The 18,886-nt window shown below is 45.4% G+C and overlaps 1 protein-coding gene across 1 annotated transcript in view; it reads right to left on the bottom strand.

The window, feature by feature from the left end:
• Kcnip1 (potassium voltage-gated channel interacting protein 1) overlaps nt 1-18,664 on the bottom strand; it is a 360,887-nt gene extending 342,223 nt beyond the window's left edge. Inside the window, exon 1 of the mRNA XM_051180966.1 lies at nt 18,542-18,664. Coding sequence (XP_051036923.1) covers nt 18,542-18,629 — 88 coding nt within the window. The 5' untranslated portion in view covers nt 18,630-18,664. The remainder of the gene's footprint in view (nt 1-18,541) is intronic.
• Between the last annotated feature and the right edge of the window lie 222 nt (nt 18,665-18,886).

The raw sequence follows: 18,886 nt of genomic DNA, 5'->3' as shown, positions 1-18,886 counted from the left end.
CAGACTAAAAAGAAAGATAAACACGTCCATGAGGCCACAAGGAAGAATAAATTACACCAAAATAGATAAGTGACCAAAGGTTAGGAAAACACCAACCAATATAAAAACAACAAGGTGACAGAAATTAGTACATAACTTTCAATAATGACTCTTAATGATATCAGTTCAAAAGACACAGAACAGCTAATTGGATAGAAAATAGGACCCAACTGTTGATTGTCTTCACGAAATGCACCTTATTGGCAAAGACAAGCAAGCCTTGGGGTGAAGGGGTAGAAAGGGCATTCCAATCATCAAATGGTACAGGGGGAAAAAGTAGGCATAGTTGCACTAATATTTCACAACGTAGACATCAAGTCCAAATTAGAAGAATAAAGAAGTTAATTTAAGGTGCAAGCTGACCAATTCAGCTGCCTCCGGGCCCATATGTGCTTTGTCTACTCCATCTATCGGCTGCTGGACTGTGTCGGGGAGCCAGTGCTCAGAACCAGATCCCAGAACATTTCATCACCACTGAATATGAAAACTTGAAGACTGGCTGTGATTAAAGGTGGTGACAGCCACCAGCAACCACCATGGACCTCAGAATAGTTCTGAGGACCCTGAGGGACCAATGGAAGTTCTGAGAGGAAAGTAGTGATAACAGCAGAGGAGGAGTTTACAGAGCCCACAGTACCCCTGGAGCAATTTAAAAAATACAGGTCCAATGGGAAGATGCTTTTAAAAAGTAGACTCAAGAAATCGGAAGGAAAAATGGCAGAACAGAGCCTCGAGCCCTTGGGAGAGAATGGTGAAACTACAGACATGGCAATGGTGGCATGGCGTAATATGAGAATACAGTCACATTTCTGCACAGAGCCGGTCCTTGGTCAGAGGGCCAGCCTGCAGCACGGAGCTATTGCTGATGCTCACCATGATAGGAAAAGGAGAGCACAAGGATGTGGTACTCCCTGAAGGCTACAAGCACAATGCTCATGCCTGAGTTCTCTTGGAGTGGCCCACTTGTGAGTATGGAATATACGGTAGTCTGCAACTTGCTCAGATTCTGCCTCCAGATGCGCTGCCTAGCTGCAACATCACCCAGATCCTAGGTGACAACAGGATGTACAAGAAGAGTTTTGGCAATGGTTCAGTATTTATGGCACTTTAGAAACCAGAAACTCTGCTCTGAACTAGACCAATGACTCATTGTTTGCAATGCTACTTTGATGAACAGATATGCAATGAAATGGTGGGAAAGATAGAGGAATGTAGTGACATATGGATGGTAGAGAGAGGCAGAACTAGAGACACAGTGGCATTGAGAGGTGTGAGAAAAGGATGCTGTGGACAGGGGAGCATGTCATTGCTGAGCAGGGCTGTTAGGGTGGGATTCAGCAGCCTGGAATTCTCACAGACCGTGTCCCTGAACATGCTGCTCAGCCACATGAATGCCCTAGCTCTGAGCAACTACAAGATGTCCTAAATGAAGAACGACTCATTCTCTGGAATGGGCCTTCTCAAAAGACCCCCATGGTCCTTGTTGACCCTGGAGGCCATGTTGGTATCTGTGGTCTGTGCTATAACTCAGGCACATGTTGGTGAACATGGTACATGCTGCCAGTCCCAGACCTTGTCAAGACCTGAGGTCCTTGTGTGTGTCCGTGGTCTGTGGTGCCTTCAGAGGCCAGATCAATGTCTGTGGCCTGTGCTACTACCAGAGGCCAGGTATATGCATGTGCTCTGTGCCACCCTCCTGAGGCCATGTCTATATCCAAAGTCCACACAGCCACTGATGGCCGTATTGATGTCTGTGGTCATGGTGTTACTGAGGGCCTTGTTGATGTCTGTGGTCTATGCTGCAGTTGGAGGCTATGTGGATGTCTGTGGTGTATCCTCTCAAAGGAGCCCATGTCAATGCCAATAGTCCACATTACTACTAAAGGCCTTGTGGATGTGTGTAAGCTGGGTGTCTCTGGAGGCCTGTGCAACTGTTGAGGACCATGGTCTGTGCCTATGGTCTGTACTCCAGCTGAAGGCTGTGTAGATGTCTGTGATCTGTACTGCCACTAGAGACCATGCTGAGGTCTGTGGTCTGTGATGATGTTGGAGACTGTGTGGATGTTCATGGTCCTTGCAGTCACCAGAAACCATGTGGAAGTCCATGACCCATGCTGCTGCTGACTGTAAAGTGCAAGCAAGCTTCTTTTGCAGTGATACAGACATCTGCAGACTCCCGGTTGAGAAGGAGAGACAGAAGGATTCTGTGACTCTCCCTAAACAACAACAACAACAACAAACAACAACAACAACAACAACAAAAACAAAACATTCTAGACAGGAAGACATCCAGGAGAACTCTTAAAACTTGTGATAGGCAGCCAGGCATGGTGGTTCATGCCTCAGGCATGGTGGTTCATGCCTTTGCTCCCAGCACCTGGGAGGCAGAAACAGTGAGTTCAAGGCCAGCCTGGTCTGCAGATCAAGTTCCAGGACAGCCAAGGGTATATAGACAGATTCTGCCTAAAAATAAATAAATAAATAAAAACCAACCAACCAATCAACCAACCAAACAAAAAACAACAAAACAGAAACAAACAAACAAACAAAACAAATTGTGATAGGGATGCTCTTTACAGTTGATGGATTCTGCCAGGGGTGGGCGTAGGGAAGGACTCAATTTTCTTTAAGAGGATGGCCAGTGGGAGTTTGACCATGCTCCAGTGAGTATATGGGCAACACAAAATGGCCTAGGTATTTTTTTCCCTTCTTCTTTCTTTGTTCTTACTTTTTTCTGGGAGAAAATCACAAGGGTAGGGTTGGACATGGGAGAACTGGGAAGTGAGTGCAATCAGGATACATTATGTGAAATTCCCAAATAATCAGTAAAATATTATGTTGAAAAAAGAAGATAGCTTAAGGGGGGATTCCCTAAAACTTCTATACATGTTCACATCAAACTAATTGTCCTCAGTTTTATAAAAGAAATACTACCAGTTGTAAAGGCACAAATTTATCTCAACAGAATATTTATGGGTATTCACAATCACTCTTACCGATAGACAGGTCAGCCAGAAAAGCAAACAAAAACCTTTCAGAGTTAAATGACATCACAGATAGTGAATTTATCAGGCATCTACAAAATATTACACCCAAATTACAGAATATACATTATTTCCTGAAGCCCATGGAAGTTTCTCTAAAATGGACCATATTTTAGGACACAAACAATTTCTTAACAAATATAAGAAAGTTAAAATAACTTTGTGCATTTTATTTTGCAGGCAACAAGACAAGAAGTCAACTGGAAGAGAAATTACAGGAAATATTCAAACCCATGGTGGCTTAAAAAGATACTATTTAAAATTAATTGATGCATCATTAGAGAAATAAGAAAGGAAAACATAAAACCTTTAGAGTCAAATGAAGATGAAAACACAATATACCAAAATCTGTGAAATACAGTGAAAATAGTTCTATGTATGAGTTTTATAGCTGTTTTTTTTTTTTTAATCAGAAAGATCTCAGATAAAGTAACTTGATTATACACCACAGTGTCTGAGAAAAACAAGAAGCCAAACCTCCAAACAGTGTCTGAAAAGACATCAGAAACACCTGTCCAGAAATTAACAAAATGGAAATGAAAATAACAGCACAGAAAACCATGAAACTGAGTTAGTTCTTGAAAAAATAAACAAGACTCACAAACCCTTAGCTAAACTAAGCAAAATAGAGTGAAGGGCCACATTAATTAAAGAGATGAAAAGGGAAGCATTATAACAAATCCATTGAAACTTAGAGGCCCATTAGGGCATACTCTAAAAAAGATTTTCCAACAAATTGGAAACCCTAAAAGAACCGAACACATTTTTAGATTAACCTACCAAAATCAGCCAAGAGGACTTAAAGTCTATAGCATGTTGTAAGTTTGAGTCAGTGATAAAATAATCTGAAAAAAGAAAAAGAAAAAGAAAGCCTGGGGCGGGGGCTGAATTTTACAAACTCTTTACAGAAAAATTACACCACTTTCTTCCCTCTTATTCAATATGGTACTTGAAGTCTTAGCTAGTAAGACAAGAGATGTAAATAACAGGAACACAAATAGGAAAGAACTCAAACTATATAAAAATGAACCTTAAATAGCTCCTACTACCAACAGAAGCTTGGGTTAATTGCTTTGGTTGGTTTCTTTTCTAATTTACATTTTTATCATGCACATCCATTCATTGATTGGAAACACATCGGACATAGAGTTTTACCTGTAGCTTTACACTTAGCATTCCCATATGTTATGTAGTCAAAGTAAACATTCAGAGGTCCTATCAGCAGGTGAGGCAAAAATCTGTGCATCTTTGCTTCTATTTATTTTCCTGAAGTTTAAATCATCTCCGACTTTCACTTTAGTAAATCATGTGATAACACCATGGCAGACACCTCTGAATGAAAGTCTATGTGCAGTACACGTGTGTTACGGAAGCCTAGAAGACATTTCTCCATTAGGGTTGGATGGACAATTTCCCATCTGGCCCATGTTTTTTCTGGTTGTGTGTGGGGGGAGAGAAATGGGAAGAACTACAGGCTACTGCAGCAAAGCAGGGAGAAGTGGTAAGCCCTGGAGTTCAGGGGTGATTCCGGTAACAACACTGAAAGGAAAGGCAGAAGATGATTCACAGTTCCAGTCAGGAACATGTAAGAGAAACAGGAAAGCTGGGAGAGATGAAGATCGGCTATGACTTTCTAAGGGTTCAGCAGAGGTTACAGGCAGTTATTAGAGTAGAAAGGTCTAATGGCTTTCTCCTCCTTCCTCTTTTCCCTCCCTCCCTTTCTTCCCCTCCCTCTTCCTATCCTCTGAGCACTCCTTGTGTTGAATCTCGAACTTTCTTAAATAACTAAGGCATGGCCCCCGCCCTATCACTATAGGCCAGGAACATAAGAAAAGAGCCCAGGAAGCTGGGTGTTGGTGGCACATACCTTTAATCCAAGCACTGGGGAGGCAGAGGCAGGCGGATCTCTGTGATTTCAAGGCCAGCCTGGTCTACAGAGTGAGTTCCAGGACAGGCTCCAAAACAATACAGAGAAACAATACAGATAAACAAAGCCCAGGAAAAGGGAACACGGGGGTCCCTTCTCAGATATAAGTTCATCAAGTGTCACTGAAGAAGAGATCTTGCTGAGCCTGGCGTGTGAGTGTGAAGAACCATCTCCTGGAGCACTACCACCTGCAGGAGGAGCCAGGTCACACCATCCCCATCCCAGTGCCCCAGCCACCTTTCAGAGAGGGCTCTGCTTTGAGGGTACAGTGCTCAAGGACCTTGCTTATTTTGTCCTTAGTTTCTTCACTTGTACCTAGGAGGCAGACTGTGCTACATAGCCTTGACTTCACTCTCTTATGCCAGTTCAGGCTCTCAGTGGCATGTGAGGGTTATGTTTCCAAGTCTAAGATATAATCATCATGGGGACAATGTCTCATGTCTTCTTTGTGCGTGCATCATGGTGCCCTGGAAACAGAAGCTCGCAGGGAGTAGCAGATGCTCTTCTGAGTCCCACCTTCAGTTTGCAAAGGATGACTGTCTGTCAGAGTGTGCCTGCCTGGGAGACTTCACAACTAGAGGCTGGTTTCCCTGTTTCCTGTTGAAAGAGTCCTCAGGGGAAAGTTAGCCCAACCACAGGTGACTGACCTAGCATTACATCTCAGAACTCCTCCACCTGCTTCTCTGAGCCCCAGAAAGATGATGCAAAGTGGGGGCTTTACTGTTCTTTCCCTGTCTTCTGAAGGAATGGAGGAAGGTTGACTGAAGGGTGTGCAAGACACAGGGGAGTTTCTGGGTGCTAAAGTTGCTCTGACTGGACCATTAGCTCTCCCACTCTATCGATCAAAGATGAGACTCTGATTCCATGTAGGGAAAGAGAAGGCAAAGAGAATTGGGGACACATCTGTGACTAATTTCTGGCTCACATGGGTCATTTTCCAGGACATAGAAGCCCCTGGTTTGACAGTAATACAACAAGGGAAGATTTATATTTAGTTCTTATAAATAACAGCAAGACATAAAAGCAAGAGCACACTGTCATTTATGAGCCCTAATAAGGCACAAGCCTTGTACTCAATACTTTTGTACATTCCTTCAGTCAGCCTTCAGGGTGTGCTTTGCTGTACCCATTGTATAGATGACAGAACAGAGGAGTGAGTTCCTAAGACATCTTCATGTAGTAGAAGTTAAAATGGTGGCATCTAGTGAATTCCATGCTTTCAAAAGGTCCTGGATATTCAGTGGATGAAGGGGAACCTGGGCAGGGGACATTCTGTGCCCGTAGCTCCCATAAACTTTTTTTAGATGAGTCCATATCTCCAGAGATGATCCACTCTTCCAAATGGAGCAGAGAGCAGAATGGAGATCATCCATTCCACCTCCAGATCCAGAGTCTCCCTCTTTCCACAGTGAAGTTAACAAAACTGTCCCCAGCTGCAGAAACTAAGGAGGTGATGGCTCAAAGGCTAGATGGCAGCAGTTTTGTCAAGGCTAAGTGTGGATGGGAAGATGGGCATGGGAAGGCAAGGAAATGAAGCTGGGCTCTTTTAAGCAGTACACTGGGCAGAACCTACAGGGATGGAGGGTAAATATGGAGGTTTAGATTCCAGTGTCAGCTTTACTGATAGCAAAAATCCAGCTGGCTGGGTAGCATCCTCAGGGCCTTGGGCTTCTAAACTGTCTGGGCAACCTCAGTTTCCACTTGAGGCCCATGTTCCAGGCTGTTGGCTAAGTGCAGGGGAAGCAGTAATGGCCACCACACAGTCCCTACCAGTGGATAAGCATGAATAGCAGGGATATATAAGTCAAGGAACACTGTGGGTTGTGGAGATGAACTAGTTCTGAATACTGTGGACTATGGTGAATCACACTGCCTTGTATCCTGTGGAAGAGACTTGATATCCAGATCACATTCACAAAGGTGATGGTGCAGTGAGACAAACATGATAATTAGCTTGACAGCAGTAACCACTTCACTATGCACTCACAACCAAACATCAAACTCTACACCGTAAGTGCACATCATTTTAATACTAACTTTTAAAAGTATGTATAAATGTGCCAGGGAAACAAGGCAGCATTAGGTGACAGGATATGTCAAAGCATGTATAGCTGGCTACAAGAGGCAGCAGAGGAGTGAATGAAGAATAGGGGAGAGTTTCTGGGAAGGTCAGAGCCAGCCAGGGGAACAGTAACCATGGGGACCCCAAGGCTGAAGAAGCTGGTTAACACCCCAGCAAGAGCAGCATGATTCAGTTACTTGAGTGAATCATTCAGGGTGGTGACACGAAGAAGAGAGCATTAATCTACAGAACAAATCACAAAATACCCATTGCAAGAAGTCTGCCTTCAGTTCAAAAGATGTCAAGAACTGGGGGCTGGAAAGATGGCTGAGAAGTTAAGAGCACTGGCTATTTTTCCAGAGGACTGGAGTTCAGTTCCAAGCACCCATATCAGGAGGCTTACAGTTACCTGTATAAGTCTAGTTCCAGGGGGATCCAATGCCCTCTCTGTCTTACTTGGGCACCCACGCTCATGGGGTATACATGCATACATTCAGGCATTCATATGCACATACAAAATAAAATAAGTACACCTTTAAAAGGTTTGTCAGGAATCTATTGGAGGCAGTTTCTGTTTTGTATTTTTAAAGTATCAGAATGGTGCACTGATAAGTAAATGGATAAGCACATGACACAGCCACACAATGAAGTAATACTCCATTATTTACAAAGGAAAGAAATGCCACAACATGAACAGATCTTGGAAACATGCTAAGTGTACCAAGTGAGACACAAAAGAATGTTCGTCTGCTTGCCCAAGGTACTTAGCATAGACAAAAATCGTAAGATAGACAGTAGAATAGTGATGGCCAGGGCCAGGGAGAATGAGAGTTTGTGTTACAAAAAATGAAAAATGTTCTGGAAATGAATGGTGGTGACAGCACGAATGTAGCCCAAACCACTGAACTGTACACTTAAAAGTGGCTTATTAAATATGACTTTATAGCTATTTATCACAATAAAGAATGTAAGAAAAGGTATTTAATCAGTGTGAGCCACATTAACAGAATACCGCCAATCAAGAATGTCTTCAATAACAAATTAATATTCTTTCAGTTCTGGAGTCCAAAGGCCAAGGTTAAGCTGGAGGAGTTGGTGTGAGGCGAGGCTTCTCCCTGCAGCTTGTAGGTGGTCACTTCTTCATATCCCTACCGTGGCTTCCTCTTTCTATAAGGACAGCAGTCCCATGGGATCGGTGCCCCGCCCAAGTGACCTCATTAAACTACCTCATTCAAGGTCCTATCTCCAAATATAACCGCATTGGGGGTTAGAACGTCAGCATGTTAATTTTAATAGGGGCACAGTTTAATCTACAACAGAAGATGACGCTGCTGAGTAACTTGATTGGGGGACTGTTCCTCTAAAACAAGTCACAGCTTTGATCTCCTATGTGACGTGGACAAGTGCTTCAAGCTCCCTAAGCATGGGGGATATGAACAGAAATCTCCCAAGGGGAACTGGGTAAGTGCGGGATTCCTCCTAAAGCCACAACACTCAGTGAATGATGGCAATGACTATCCCTCTTATTTTTGTCACATGTGGGCTGTCAGACCACCAGTTCTGTTCTTGTGAGTCATGGGTAGAATTCACCAGCAACGGTTTATGATCTTTGCAAACCCAATATGCCTTAGAGCTATCCCGAGCTCTGAGTGACCTTTAGTCCCAAGCTGATGTCTGCAGATTCGGAGCAAGAAGCCCAGGCTTGGCTTGACCTGATAAGTACAGGTGGTTTGAAAACTGTCGCTCAAACTGAGCCAATTTAATCAAAAGATTACATAAAGAAAATTGGGGTAGGCTAACCCCAGCCTCCTTGAGAGAAGCCCCAGGGTTCTGTCTCCCCACTGGCTCTTGTTCAGTTCTCTCCCTCCAAACAACTTCTAAGCAAAAAATGAAAATTGGTCAGACTCGACTCACAGCTGGAAAGACTTGCTGAGTGGTGTTTTCTCTCCTCTCCCTGAACTCGTGGATGCTCGGTCAATTCTCCCCCACTTTCTGTTATTTGACTACAGAACCTAACTGGTTGGTACTAGTTTGGAGAACTCAGGTCTTGAGGGTGGCAGTCTTCCCTAGAAATGAGCTTCTCTAGTCTGAATGCTAGTAAGGGTATGTGTTGTCTCTTGCTTTCTTCTCTGAGGTGTGTGTGTGTGTGTGTGTGTGTGTGTGTGTGTGTATGTGAGAGAGAGTGAGTATGTGTGAGTGTGTATGTGTGTGAGAGTGAGCATGTGTGTGTGAGAGAGAGAGAGACAGGCAGAGAAAGAGAGACAGAGACCGAGAGAGACAGAGAGAGAAAGAGAGACAGAGAGATTGGGGGATATGTACTGGAACTAGGAGACAGACAGCCTAGAATCCCAGATCTGGCTCTGCCCTTTGCCAACAGGCAGCTCTTTTTTGTTATAGATTTCTTTTGCTGTGACAAAAAATATATGAGAAGACAAGGTAAAGCAGATTTTTTTTTTGACTCATGGTGGCAGAGGTTTTAATCCATGACCAGCTGACTTCATTGCTGTTAGCACTGTGATAAAGCAAAAAGCATCATGGCAGATGGGTGTGGAAGAGGAAACTGCTCATGTCATTGCAGTCAGGAAGCAGAAAGACACAAAGGGCCAGAACAAGATAACCCTTTCAGAGCCTGTCCCCATTGACCTCATCCCTTGAACCAACTGAACCTCATCTCCATTACCCCTTACTAATTCTATTAAATTATGAATCTATCCATAGTTTAATCCATCAATACATCCCATGATCCAACCCCTTCCCAATGGCTGGGTGCACTAGCTGTGGACCAAGTGTTCACACCTGGAGCCTTTGAGAGTCATTTTATATCAAAATGGGAACACCCTTCCTTTCTCTGCAGCTTAGGTCTTCATTTCTGTAAATGGGGTTCAGGTGAGCTCTCCACCTTTGGGGTTCTTGTAAATGGTAAGATGGTGGAAGGTAGGTGAAAGGATGGGTCCAGGCATACAGTGCATGTTGGGCAGATAGCTCATGTACAATCTTTTTACTTCAAGTGTAGGATTAAATACTAAATGCCAAAGCTGGAACTGATCGTTGAAATTAGTTTCCTCACTTGGGAGATGAACACATAGAGGCCTAGAGAAGGGAAAACAGTACTTAGTGAAGTGGATTGAAGGTTTATCTCATAAAAAACCCCACAAAACAAAAAACAAAAAACAAAAACATACATTTTAGCTCTACCCACCCACCCATTGTGATGATATTTAGTGGTGAGGTCTCAATATATTTATTGATTTATTTTTATTGGCATACATGTGTTGTACATAGTAGTGGGTTTTACTCAGACATTTTAATTGTATTATATATATATTGACCATATTCACCCCTCCTATATGCTCTACTTTCTTCTCTCTTTTCTTTTGATCAGATAGACCCACATCTACTTCATGTCATATATATGTCTACACACACACACACACACACACACACACACACACACACACACACACACACATTTGCATTTGCAGAGAAACAGATGGAACTCTAGGTATGTCTTTGGGAGGTGATTGGATTGTAATGGCGGGGCCTTTATAAAAGAAGCCAGGCAATCATCTCCTGCTCTCTGGTGCCATGGCACAGATGACTGAAGAGATACCAATAGAACCATGGGCCACCGGATTCTCAGATATTAGTTCCAGAATGGAGAAGTGAATGACTTATAGCCAGTTCATTGATGGCATTCAATACAGCAGTGTTAATGAACAAATTTTATATATATATATGAAAAAGACCATGCCTGACTCCAAAGTTGTTGCTCTTTGTACTCCAAAGGACAAAAGATGTAATCTTGGTTCCTCCAGGAGAAAAGATCAGGACTGGCCTATGTTCACAGTTTTCAGTCCCCATCCAGTGGAGGAGGAAGGCTTTCTTCAGCCTGCAGAACACAGATCTGTGGCACTCAGGAGAGCTGTCACTCTTGTTGCTAATTGGCTTTCCCTGAGTTTTTTTTCTGGGATCCTTGGCTTCTCCCCCTCCTTATCTGGCTCAGGAGTCTGTAATGTTTCCCCATTCTTGTTTCTTCCCTGTTAAGATCTCCTTAGTGTCCTGATCTTTGGTGTGGTCCTCAGACACTAGGTCCCTCAAGTTGTAATGTAGACAGACACTGGGAAGACGCTGACCCTGAGCTACACCTGAGCTACAATGGACATCTCTGTATGCACAACAATGGACAGCCACCTGGACAGCAGACAGAGACTAATGCCAGGGGACTAAGAGTGGGGACCAAGCATGAGAAAACTGAGATGGTACAAGGCAGGGCCCATGCTAGCTCATCTCTTCTGTCAAACCCACACAGAAGTCAGAAAGCCTGTGAATTGGAGGGCCAAGAAATAGACAAAGACCAGACCTCAAAAAGGTATTTCCGGTAAGGTCCCGATACTGTCACTATTTAGTTGTCATTTGTTCAACTGTCATGGGGGTGCAGGCACTTGAGGCAGTTATACCACCAGGTGAGTACTTGTGTAGGGATCACATTCTCCCACAGTGGGGTGGCCAGTAGCACACAGACATCCAGGAGAAAGGAATCTGTTCAGCTAGTAACAAATTATCAGTTACAAAGCTTACCATTGAGGTGATTGGGGGCAACTGAAATGACTTTGTAGCACTTATCTAGAAATCAGGAGAGCTGGACCATGCATCATTGTTTCTTACAGCTTGGCCTCACATCCCCTTGTTATCATCCACAGCAAAAGTGGGTGAGGAAAAAAAAGTGGCCACCTTGAGCTTTACCAGACCACTGCTATATACCAATCACTGTGCGTACGTGTGTGCGGGCATGTGTGTGTGTTACATGCTGTCTCATCCTCTCTTGGTAGCTCCAGGGCATGAACATCCCTGACCTCATTGTATAAAGGAAGAACAGTTCAAATCTTGTGCAGACTTGGCAGATTTGAATACAGCTGTCTGACATCATATCTATGCTTTCCTCCTTGTACATTGCTTCCTTCCATGATTGCATCAGTACTACTCTACCCTTAAGAATCAACTGTTTGAGGGAATTTGGGATCTGGGTTGACAGAAGCATCCAGGGAAGATCCTGAAGCCCTAAGAAGATTGGAAAAGGTGGGGTTTATAATGAAGGGAACAGGGCTGTGGAGCCTCAGCTTCAGAGGGCCAAATAAGACCTGGTTTGTTCCATTCTTCATTGTGTCATGGCATTGCAGCCCACAGTGCCCTCCTGCTATATAAGGACCATTTCCAACTACTTTTAATTTGGAACAAACTTCCCCATGGTCCTGAAGTTAATAGGATGTCTGGACAGCATTGCCAGGCTAAGCATCCCTGAACAAATTATTCTTGCTTGGTATTAAAGGGGTCTTCAGGAAGGAGGCCAGGAAACTTAGAAGAGACAGCTCCTAAGCCATTTCAGCTGCCCCGGTCACCTCAATGGCAAGTTCTGTAACTGAGAATCTGTCAGTAGCTAAACAGATTCCTTTGACTTGAACGTCTGGGTGTTTACTGGTCACCTACCTTGGGAGACTATAATTCCCACACAAGTGATGGGAGTTTGACTTTCTTCGAACTGTGGAGATCCAAGAGAGCACCTGGCCATCTCAAATGCATGAGTGGAGTGACGGGCCTGTCATAGAGCAGCTAGGATGGGAGACATGACAGAATGAAAGCTACAGAATATGGTCAGAGCCAAAACAAATACACATCTCAGTGTGGTCATTCTGACCTGGGGCCTGGGAGGAAGGTAAGATCCAGAAACCCACTGGTTAAGCTCTCTGTCTATGGCAGGGCACCAACACTGAGGGCCTCCTGGGACACAGGGAGTGGGGCTGTCTAACATGGCCCTAGTGTTGGCTTACCATGCACTGCTGGGACAATGAGCTAACAGGAGTGTGGTGGTAGGAACTCCTTTCCCCTAGTGAGCTTCCTAAGGAAGAGGCAGTGCCTTTTCTTTGGTAGAGGCCATTATCATATCTCATAGATCCCAAATGTGAAGGCCATCAATTCCCAGATGAATTCTAGCTGCCAACTCAATGCCAGATGACCAGCTGCCCCAAATTATGCCTGTTCCTCAACAGTTAAGAGTTCTTTTCATAGTTTTCATATAATAAGAAAATTGTGGGGAAGACCTGTCATTGGTGTAATCCTACCTAATATCCAGCACATGCCTAAGCCCTGCCTGCTTCTCCAAGAGGTAATAAGGATGCTGAAGAAAATGGGTACAGCTATCTTCTCTTCTGTCCTTGGCCTGTCATTGGTCCTTTTTCTTATAAAGCTTGTTTTTTAAATCTCAGGTCATGTCTCCTTCTGGAATTTGTCACAACTACTGAATGACAAGTGGCTGTCCTGAAGAGATACAGATGCTACACAGCTCACAACAAACTCACCAATACAATAACTAGCAAGCTAGGGTGGGGGACTCTCTGCGTGACAATGTGGTGGGTGGCACAGGCAAGGGCATCTTCTACAGCTCCATAAGAGAAGAACAGTATGCCTGCTCTTGACCCCAGAGGACCTGATGTCTAATGCCAGCTCTGTCACTTCTCAAGTGGGCCATGTGGCTTAGCTAGTCAGTTTCCTTCCCTTGGGAACCAGGGATGGCAATTCCTATTTCCAGGGTTGGGACTAGTGCTAGGCACAAAAGCAAAGAGAAGACTTGTCCTTAGTTTTCTGCAGCTGCAAGGAGAACGTACTCCCTACTAACTAACTGCCTGCCCTTACTTCATGGTCCTCAGTAAATTAAAAACAATCAATGCTCAGTTGGCCTTACTATTCTCAGATCAAAAGCAAGGTCCTTCCTGCACTCAAGGACCTTGCACCATTCATTCACACAGCTGGTAGACAACAAAGTTGGGATGCGAGCCCAGCTGGCCTAAGGCAGATCCCATACGAGGTCCAAGGTCAAGTTTGTGAGGACCTGGAATAGCACTGGGGAGGAGTCATGGGAGAACAGCGTGTCTTCAGGGGATCTATAGTAAAGTCTCTCCTGGCTTAGACAGGAACATCCTGGACTAAGTGGAAAGAAGATCTGAAACCAAGGCTTTGTCCTTGACACAGATCTCCGTTCCCACAGACTCCTCTCATCCCATTGCCTCATGGGTGGCCTGGACAATGCTACATGCTCTTCTGGGTTAGGTTCCTCCTTCCTGCTTCCTGTGGCTTTGTTGTCTGTGCCTCAGGTGGCAAATCAGTTCCAGTGCACAAAGGGGCTGCTTTGAGCCGCCCTAGTCAGAGTGTAGTCTGTACTCTCCCCAACACACACACTAAGTACAATAAAAAAAAAATCGAAAAATAAGGGGTTTTGTTTGTTTGTTTTGGTTTGGTTTTTGCTCAGGGAAGGCCCTTTGGAGAGCACGCTGGACAGAGATTAAACATGTGGTGCTTAGGTGGCAGGCTGATGCCATCACAAACTATTCTGAGGGGACTGCAGTCAGTCTGTGCTGGACACCAGTGATGTAGGGATTGAGAGATAGGGTGTCCCTGCCCTGAGCACTCACAGACCCGAGGATGCAGACCATTAATAAAAGCCACATTCACCCTCATTGACTGAGTGCAGTAACAGAGGGTACTGATTCCATTTTATTGATGAAGAAACTGAGGCCAGAAGTGAGAGGTCTAGCCCAAAGCTTCCATGTTTTCCAGGAGGGTCCTGGGATGCCCCAGTCTGGTGCCTCCCATTGCATTTGAGGTTTGTGATTATTATTATTTTTTTTTTTACTTACTTTTGAGACAGGGTCCTCCTATGTTGCCTGGGTTGATTTCCAATCCCTATGGTCCAGCCATCCCCATGCCTCAGCCTCCCAAATCGCCAGGTTCATTGGGCACAGACCAACATGCCCAGCTGGGGAACTTGTTGGCTTTTTTTTTTTTAAGCAAAAGCAAATCATGGAGGAGAGATCTAAAATAAATCCAAATAGAGCTGAAGTGGGGAGAGCGCCAAAAGTCTGCATGCCCAGCTCCTCTCTGAGGACATGTGAGACAATATGAAAGTCCAAACAAAGCTCTGAAGGCTTCGAGTGGCCCAGGGCTCCTGCTCCTGCACAGGGCTCAGCTAGCGTTACCCTTCAGGTGTGGGACAGGTGGTACACAGGCATCCCTTAGACCACAGGCTGGTGGCTCTGCTGCATAGTACATTGTGTTCACTTAATTCTGCTGATGAGCCAGGCTCTGTAGTCATCCTGGCTACAGTGGGAATGGAGAGTGTGTGGTTTGCCCTCCTGCAGTGTAAAGCTAGTGGGGAAGGCAGCCTTTCAAATACTACTAAGAGGGACACAGATCACTAATTGTGGTCAGGGTTATTAAGGCAAAACTCATAACCAGTGAGATACATATGCAGGGAGACCTGAGCAATTGTCTCTACAGCATGTAGGAAATCTGGGACTCTTGGTACCTTAGACCAGTCGCGAAACTGGGTGTAGTTATGAAGGGAAGGTAACTGAGTACAAAGAGCTGGCAGAGGGGCTGGGCTTGATCTTTTCTCAATGCCCAGACATTCCCAATGACATAGAGAAGGGAGAGGTTCCCTAGACCAGAAGAGGAGCATGATAGATGCACTGGTTTACCAATTCGGGAAAGGACAGAGATTAATTCTACTTTGGAGGGTTGGATTGTTGCAAATCTAGAATTTAGTGCAATGAGTAAGAGACAGCTGAAACCAGAAAGCATTATGCAATCATAATGTGTCCACACAGGATGGAGTCTAAATTGTACACATTATCTACACATCAGAAAGCCTTTTTTCTGGACTCAGCGAAGACCTTTCTCAGCTATGCAGCTTCAGGTCTGGCCCAGCTCCTGTTGTCATCACTTATTTAACAAATATTTAACCAACACCTGGGTTCGGCAGTACTACTCTCCCCGCACAGGTCTGGCTCAGAGCCAGGGCTGTGTAAACATTTGGTCCTTTCTGCAGAGCTGAGGCCAAGGGTAGAGGTAAAATTCAGACACAGCCCTCCCCCCCCCTGCCTGCTGTGTGCTGCCTCACTGAGACAGAGCTCTTGGGAACTTGCTATAGAAGCAGCTCAGAGGAAGGCCAGGCACTCACTTGGTCCCCAGTATAGGTCCCAACCAAGTCCCTTCTATGTCAGATGAATCTTAGTTTCTGGGATTCTGACCAGATGTGTGCATGTGCATGTACATACGTGTGTGTGTGTGTGTGTGTGTGTGTGTGTGTGTGTGTGTGTGTGTGTGTGTTGTATCCTGCCTCTCCACCGCTGGCCTTTCTGCATTAATCACCATTTTAGACCCACCAACTCCCTCTCCTGCCCAGTCTGAATCTACTTCTCCTCTGTTTAGAAGCTACTTTTTAAAGAAGACCCCCAGTCTTCCTGGGGATCTGTCTTCTGTGTTTACTGTTACAGCACCCCCACTCCCCCATTTCTGTTCCACTAAGCACTCAGTGTGGTGTCTAAGTGAAATCCATGAGGGATCTGCATCCCACCAGACTCAGATTTTCTTGCAGGGGAATTTGCATCCATGAAATAATGTGTAATAGCTGAGTGTGCATGGGAGGTAGATGCTCAATACATAAATATTGAGAAAATGTCTTTCACTTACTTATTAAAATATTCATCTTTCCTCTCTCCAGAAGAAGTCTGTGTCTTTCTTAGACAACACACACACACACACACACACACACACACACACACCATTTTGACATACTGTTTCTTTTGCTGACTCACTTTCTCATGCTTATGTCTTTGTTGCATGGTGTCAATAGGGGGTATATAGACCCTATTGCAGTATCTAAAGAGTTTCTGACCTTGGCCATGGAGAGGGCTGGGTCTAGGTCCTCTACCACACATGCACACCCATCTCAGCCTCTGGCCTACTTCTTCATATCTGAATGCAGTGATGCATTCCATGAAGGAATTCCATATGTGGATTTCCTGGACTCTTGCAACATCCCTCATCATGAGGTAATGAATTCATTTCATAGATGAAGAAAAGAGAGAGGGGAGAGAGAGAGAGAGAGAGAGAGAGAGAGAGAGAGAGAGAGAGAGAGAGAGGAGACGCTGTGGCTTTCCCAGGTGGCAACACAGAGCTGAGACCTAGGCTTTCTCTATCTGGGCTGGAGCTGTTTCTGGGGCACATCAGGGAGTGGAGGTGGGGTAGGATGCTACCTCACCTGTCAGTCCCTCAGTCCCAGAGGTTCTAGAACACCCCCCACTTGTCCTAGGACAAATGGAGAACTTTGTCCGGTCTCTCGCCCCTGATTTCCCTTCCTAGAAGTGAAGGCACTGGGCATCGCTGCAGATGTACCCTGCTCATGTCTGTTCTCTGCCCTAGGCCTCCTAACCCCAACACTAGATGCTCAGCCCCCCCAGGATATCCTGGAAGGACAAATGTCCTAGTTCAAGAAGGGGCCACGGAAACACTGGGAGTCATTAAAGACCCAGAGGAGATGGTAAGAGGTTCTCATAATCCTCGCCACAGCAGCCACACAACTGACACCAGCCAACCCTATGCAGCTGGGTACCTGGGCACCCGTCATGAGAGATGGCCACCCACAGCATTTGCTTCCTCATGAACTTCCTGCATGAAAATTGAGTCTGCAGCTTCCAGTGTCTTCTCCCCTCCCAAAAGACTTATTTTTCCAGTGAGAGGGCATGAATATTTAAAGACATTTTTCCAGCCATTGGAACCATACCACCACTGCTGTTCTCTCTTTAAATTTATGCCCAGAAAGTTTCCCTGAGTTTCCCTCCATGGCCCACCTTCTGGAGCATATGATATCAAATGGAGTGTCCCTGAGAAGTTAGCCTCCCTTTTGTCGGGAGGGTTACCAGGGCTGTTGGCTGGGTTTGAGGGCTGGAGATGTGTGTGTAGTCCTGATTCTTCTCCACGACCACACAGAGAGTTAATCAACAAACCTCTTGACACTCCGGTACTTGGAGAAGCAAGGAAATCAGACAAGGGGAGGAACAGTCATCAGAGACAGGGGATCAGTGGATAGAGTCCAGGAGCACAGGACCCCCGGAATCCCAACGGAGCAGCCTCAGCACTGACTGTGGAGCTGATCAGGATTCTGAGTTTGCCACTGCAGAATTACTCCAGCCCGAAGGTTACCTTCTGCTGCCCCCCTTCAGCATCTCTGCTGTGCAAAATTACTCGCAGTCCACTGCATCAAATCTCACCCTTATCAACAAAATACAACACTCCTAGGATAAGTTTTTAAAACTCCAGTCACGCCAAGCTGCTTCCCAGACTCTGGGAAAGGTTCTGTTTCTCTACCCATCTATAACCAATCAGCCACACATCGCCAACTCCATTTCTAAAGTTCCAGGCAATTACAGCCTACGGAACTTTCTGGCGGGGTGCCTATCTGCCTAGGGCCAGATCAGTTTGTCAGCAGCCTCTGATCCCAGGTGCTTATTCCCTGGCCCCTCAGAGACTCCAGCAAGACTCCTGCACACCAGGAGAGATACACTCAGCACACTGAGGCAACGTGAACAGTCAGGTCACATCAAGGCAGGACATGGTGGTGGAAGCCAGTCTCCCTACCTTTGCTGAGGGTCCCGGTGATGAGTTTAAAGATGGTCTGGGCAAATTTCACGAACCCAAGCCTGCATCTTTTGGAGCAGCCACTCATAATGGCAAAGGTGAAACAGGTTCTTCGGTCAGCACCAAGAAAGGATGACACCCACCTCGTGTGCCTCTGGACCTTGGAGCCTGACTAGGTGAACCCTGCGAGATGAATGCACCCCAGAAACCAGTCCCTGAGAACAGCACGGCTGCCTCTGCAGCTAGTTCAGCTCTGCATCCAGAGAGCCTGCAGGGCAAGCCCTCCCTCCTTCTCCACCCCCTCCTTCTGGCCACTCAAGTCCTCGCCACAGGAGCACCTCGGGA

Source organism: Phodopus roborovskii, unplaced genomic scaffold (genome assembly GCF_943737965.1).
Source record: "Phodopus roborovskii unplaced genomic scaffold, PHOROB, whole genome shotgun sequence".
In the NCBI taxonomy this organism is placed as follows: Eukaryota; Metazoa; Chordata; class Mammalia; order Rodentia; family Cricetidae; genus Phodopus; species Phodopus roborovskii.
The sequence above is the reverse complement of the archived record's forward strand: the minus strand, read 5'-3'. Positions and strand labels throughout refer to the sequence as shown.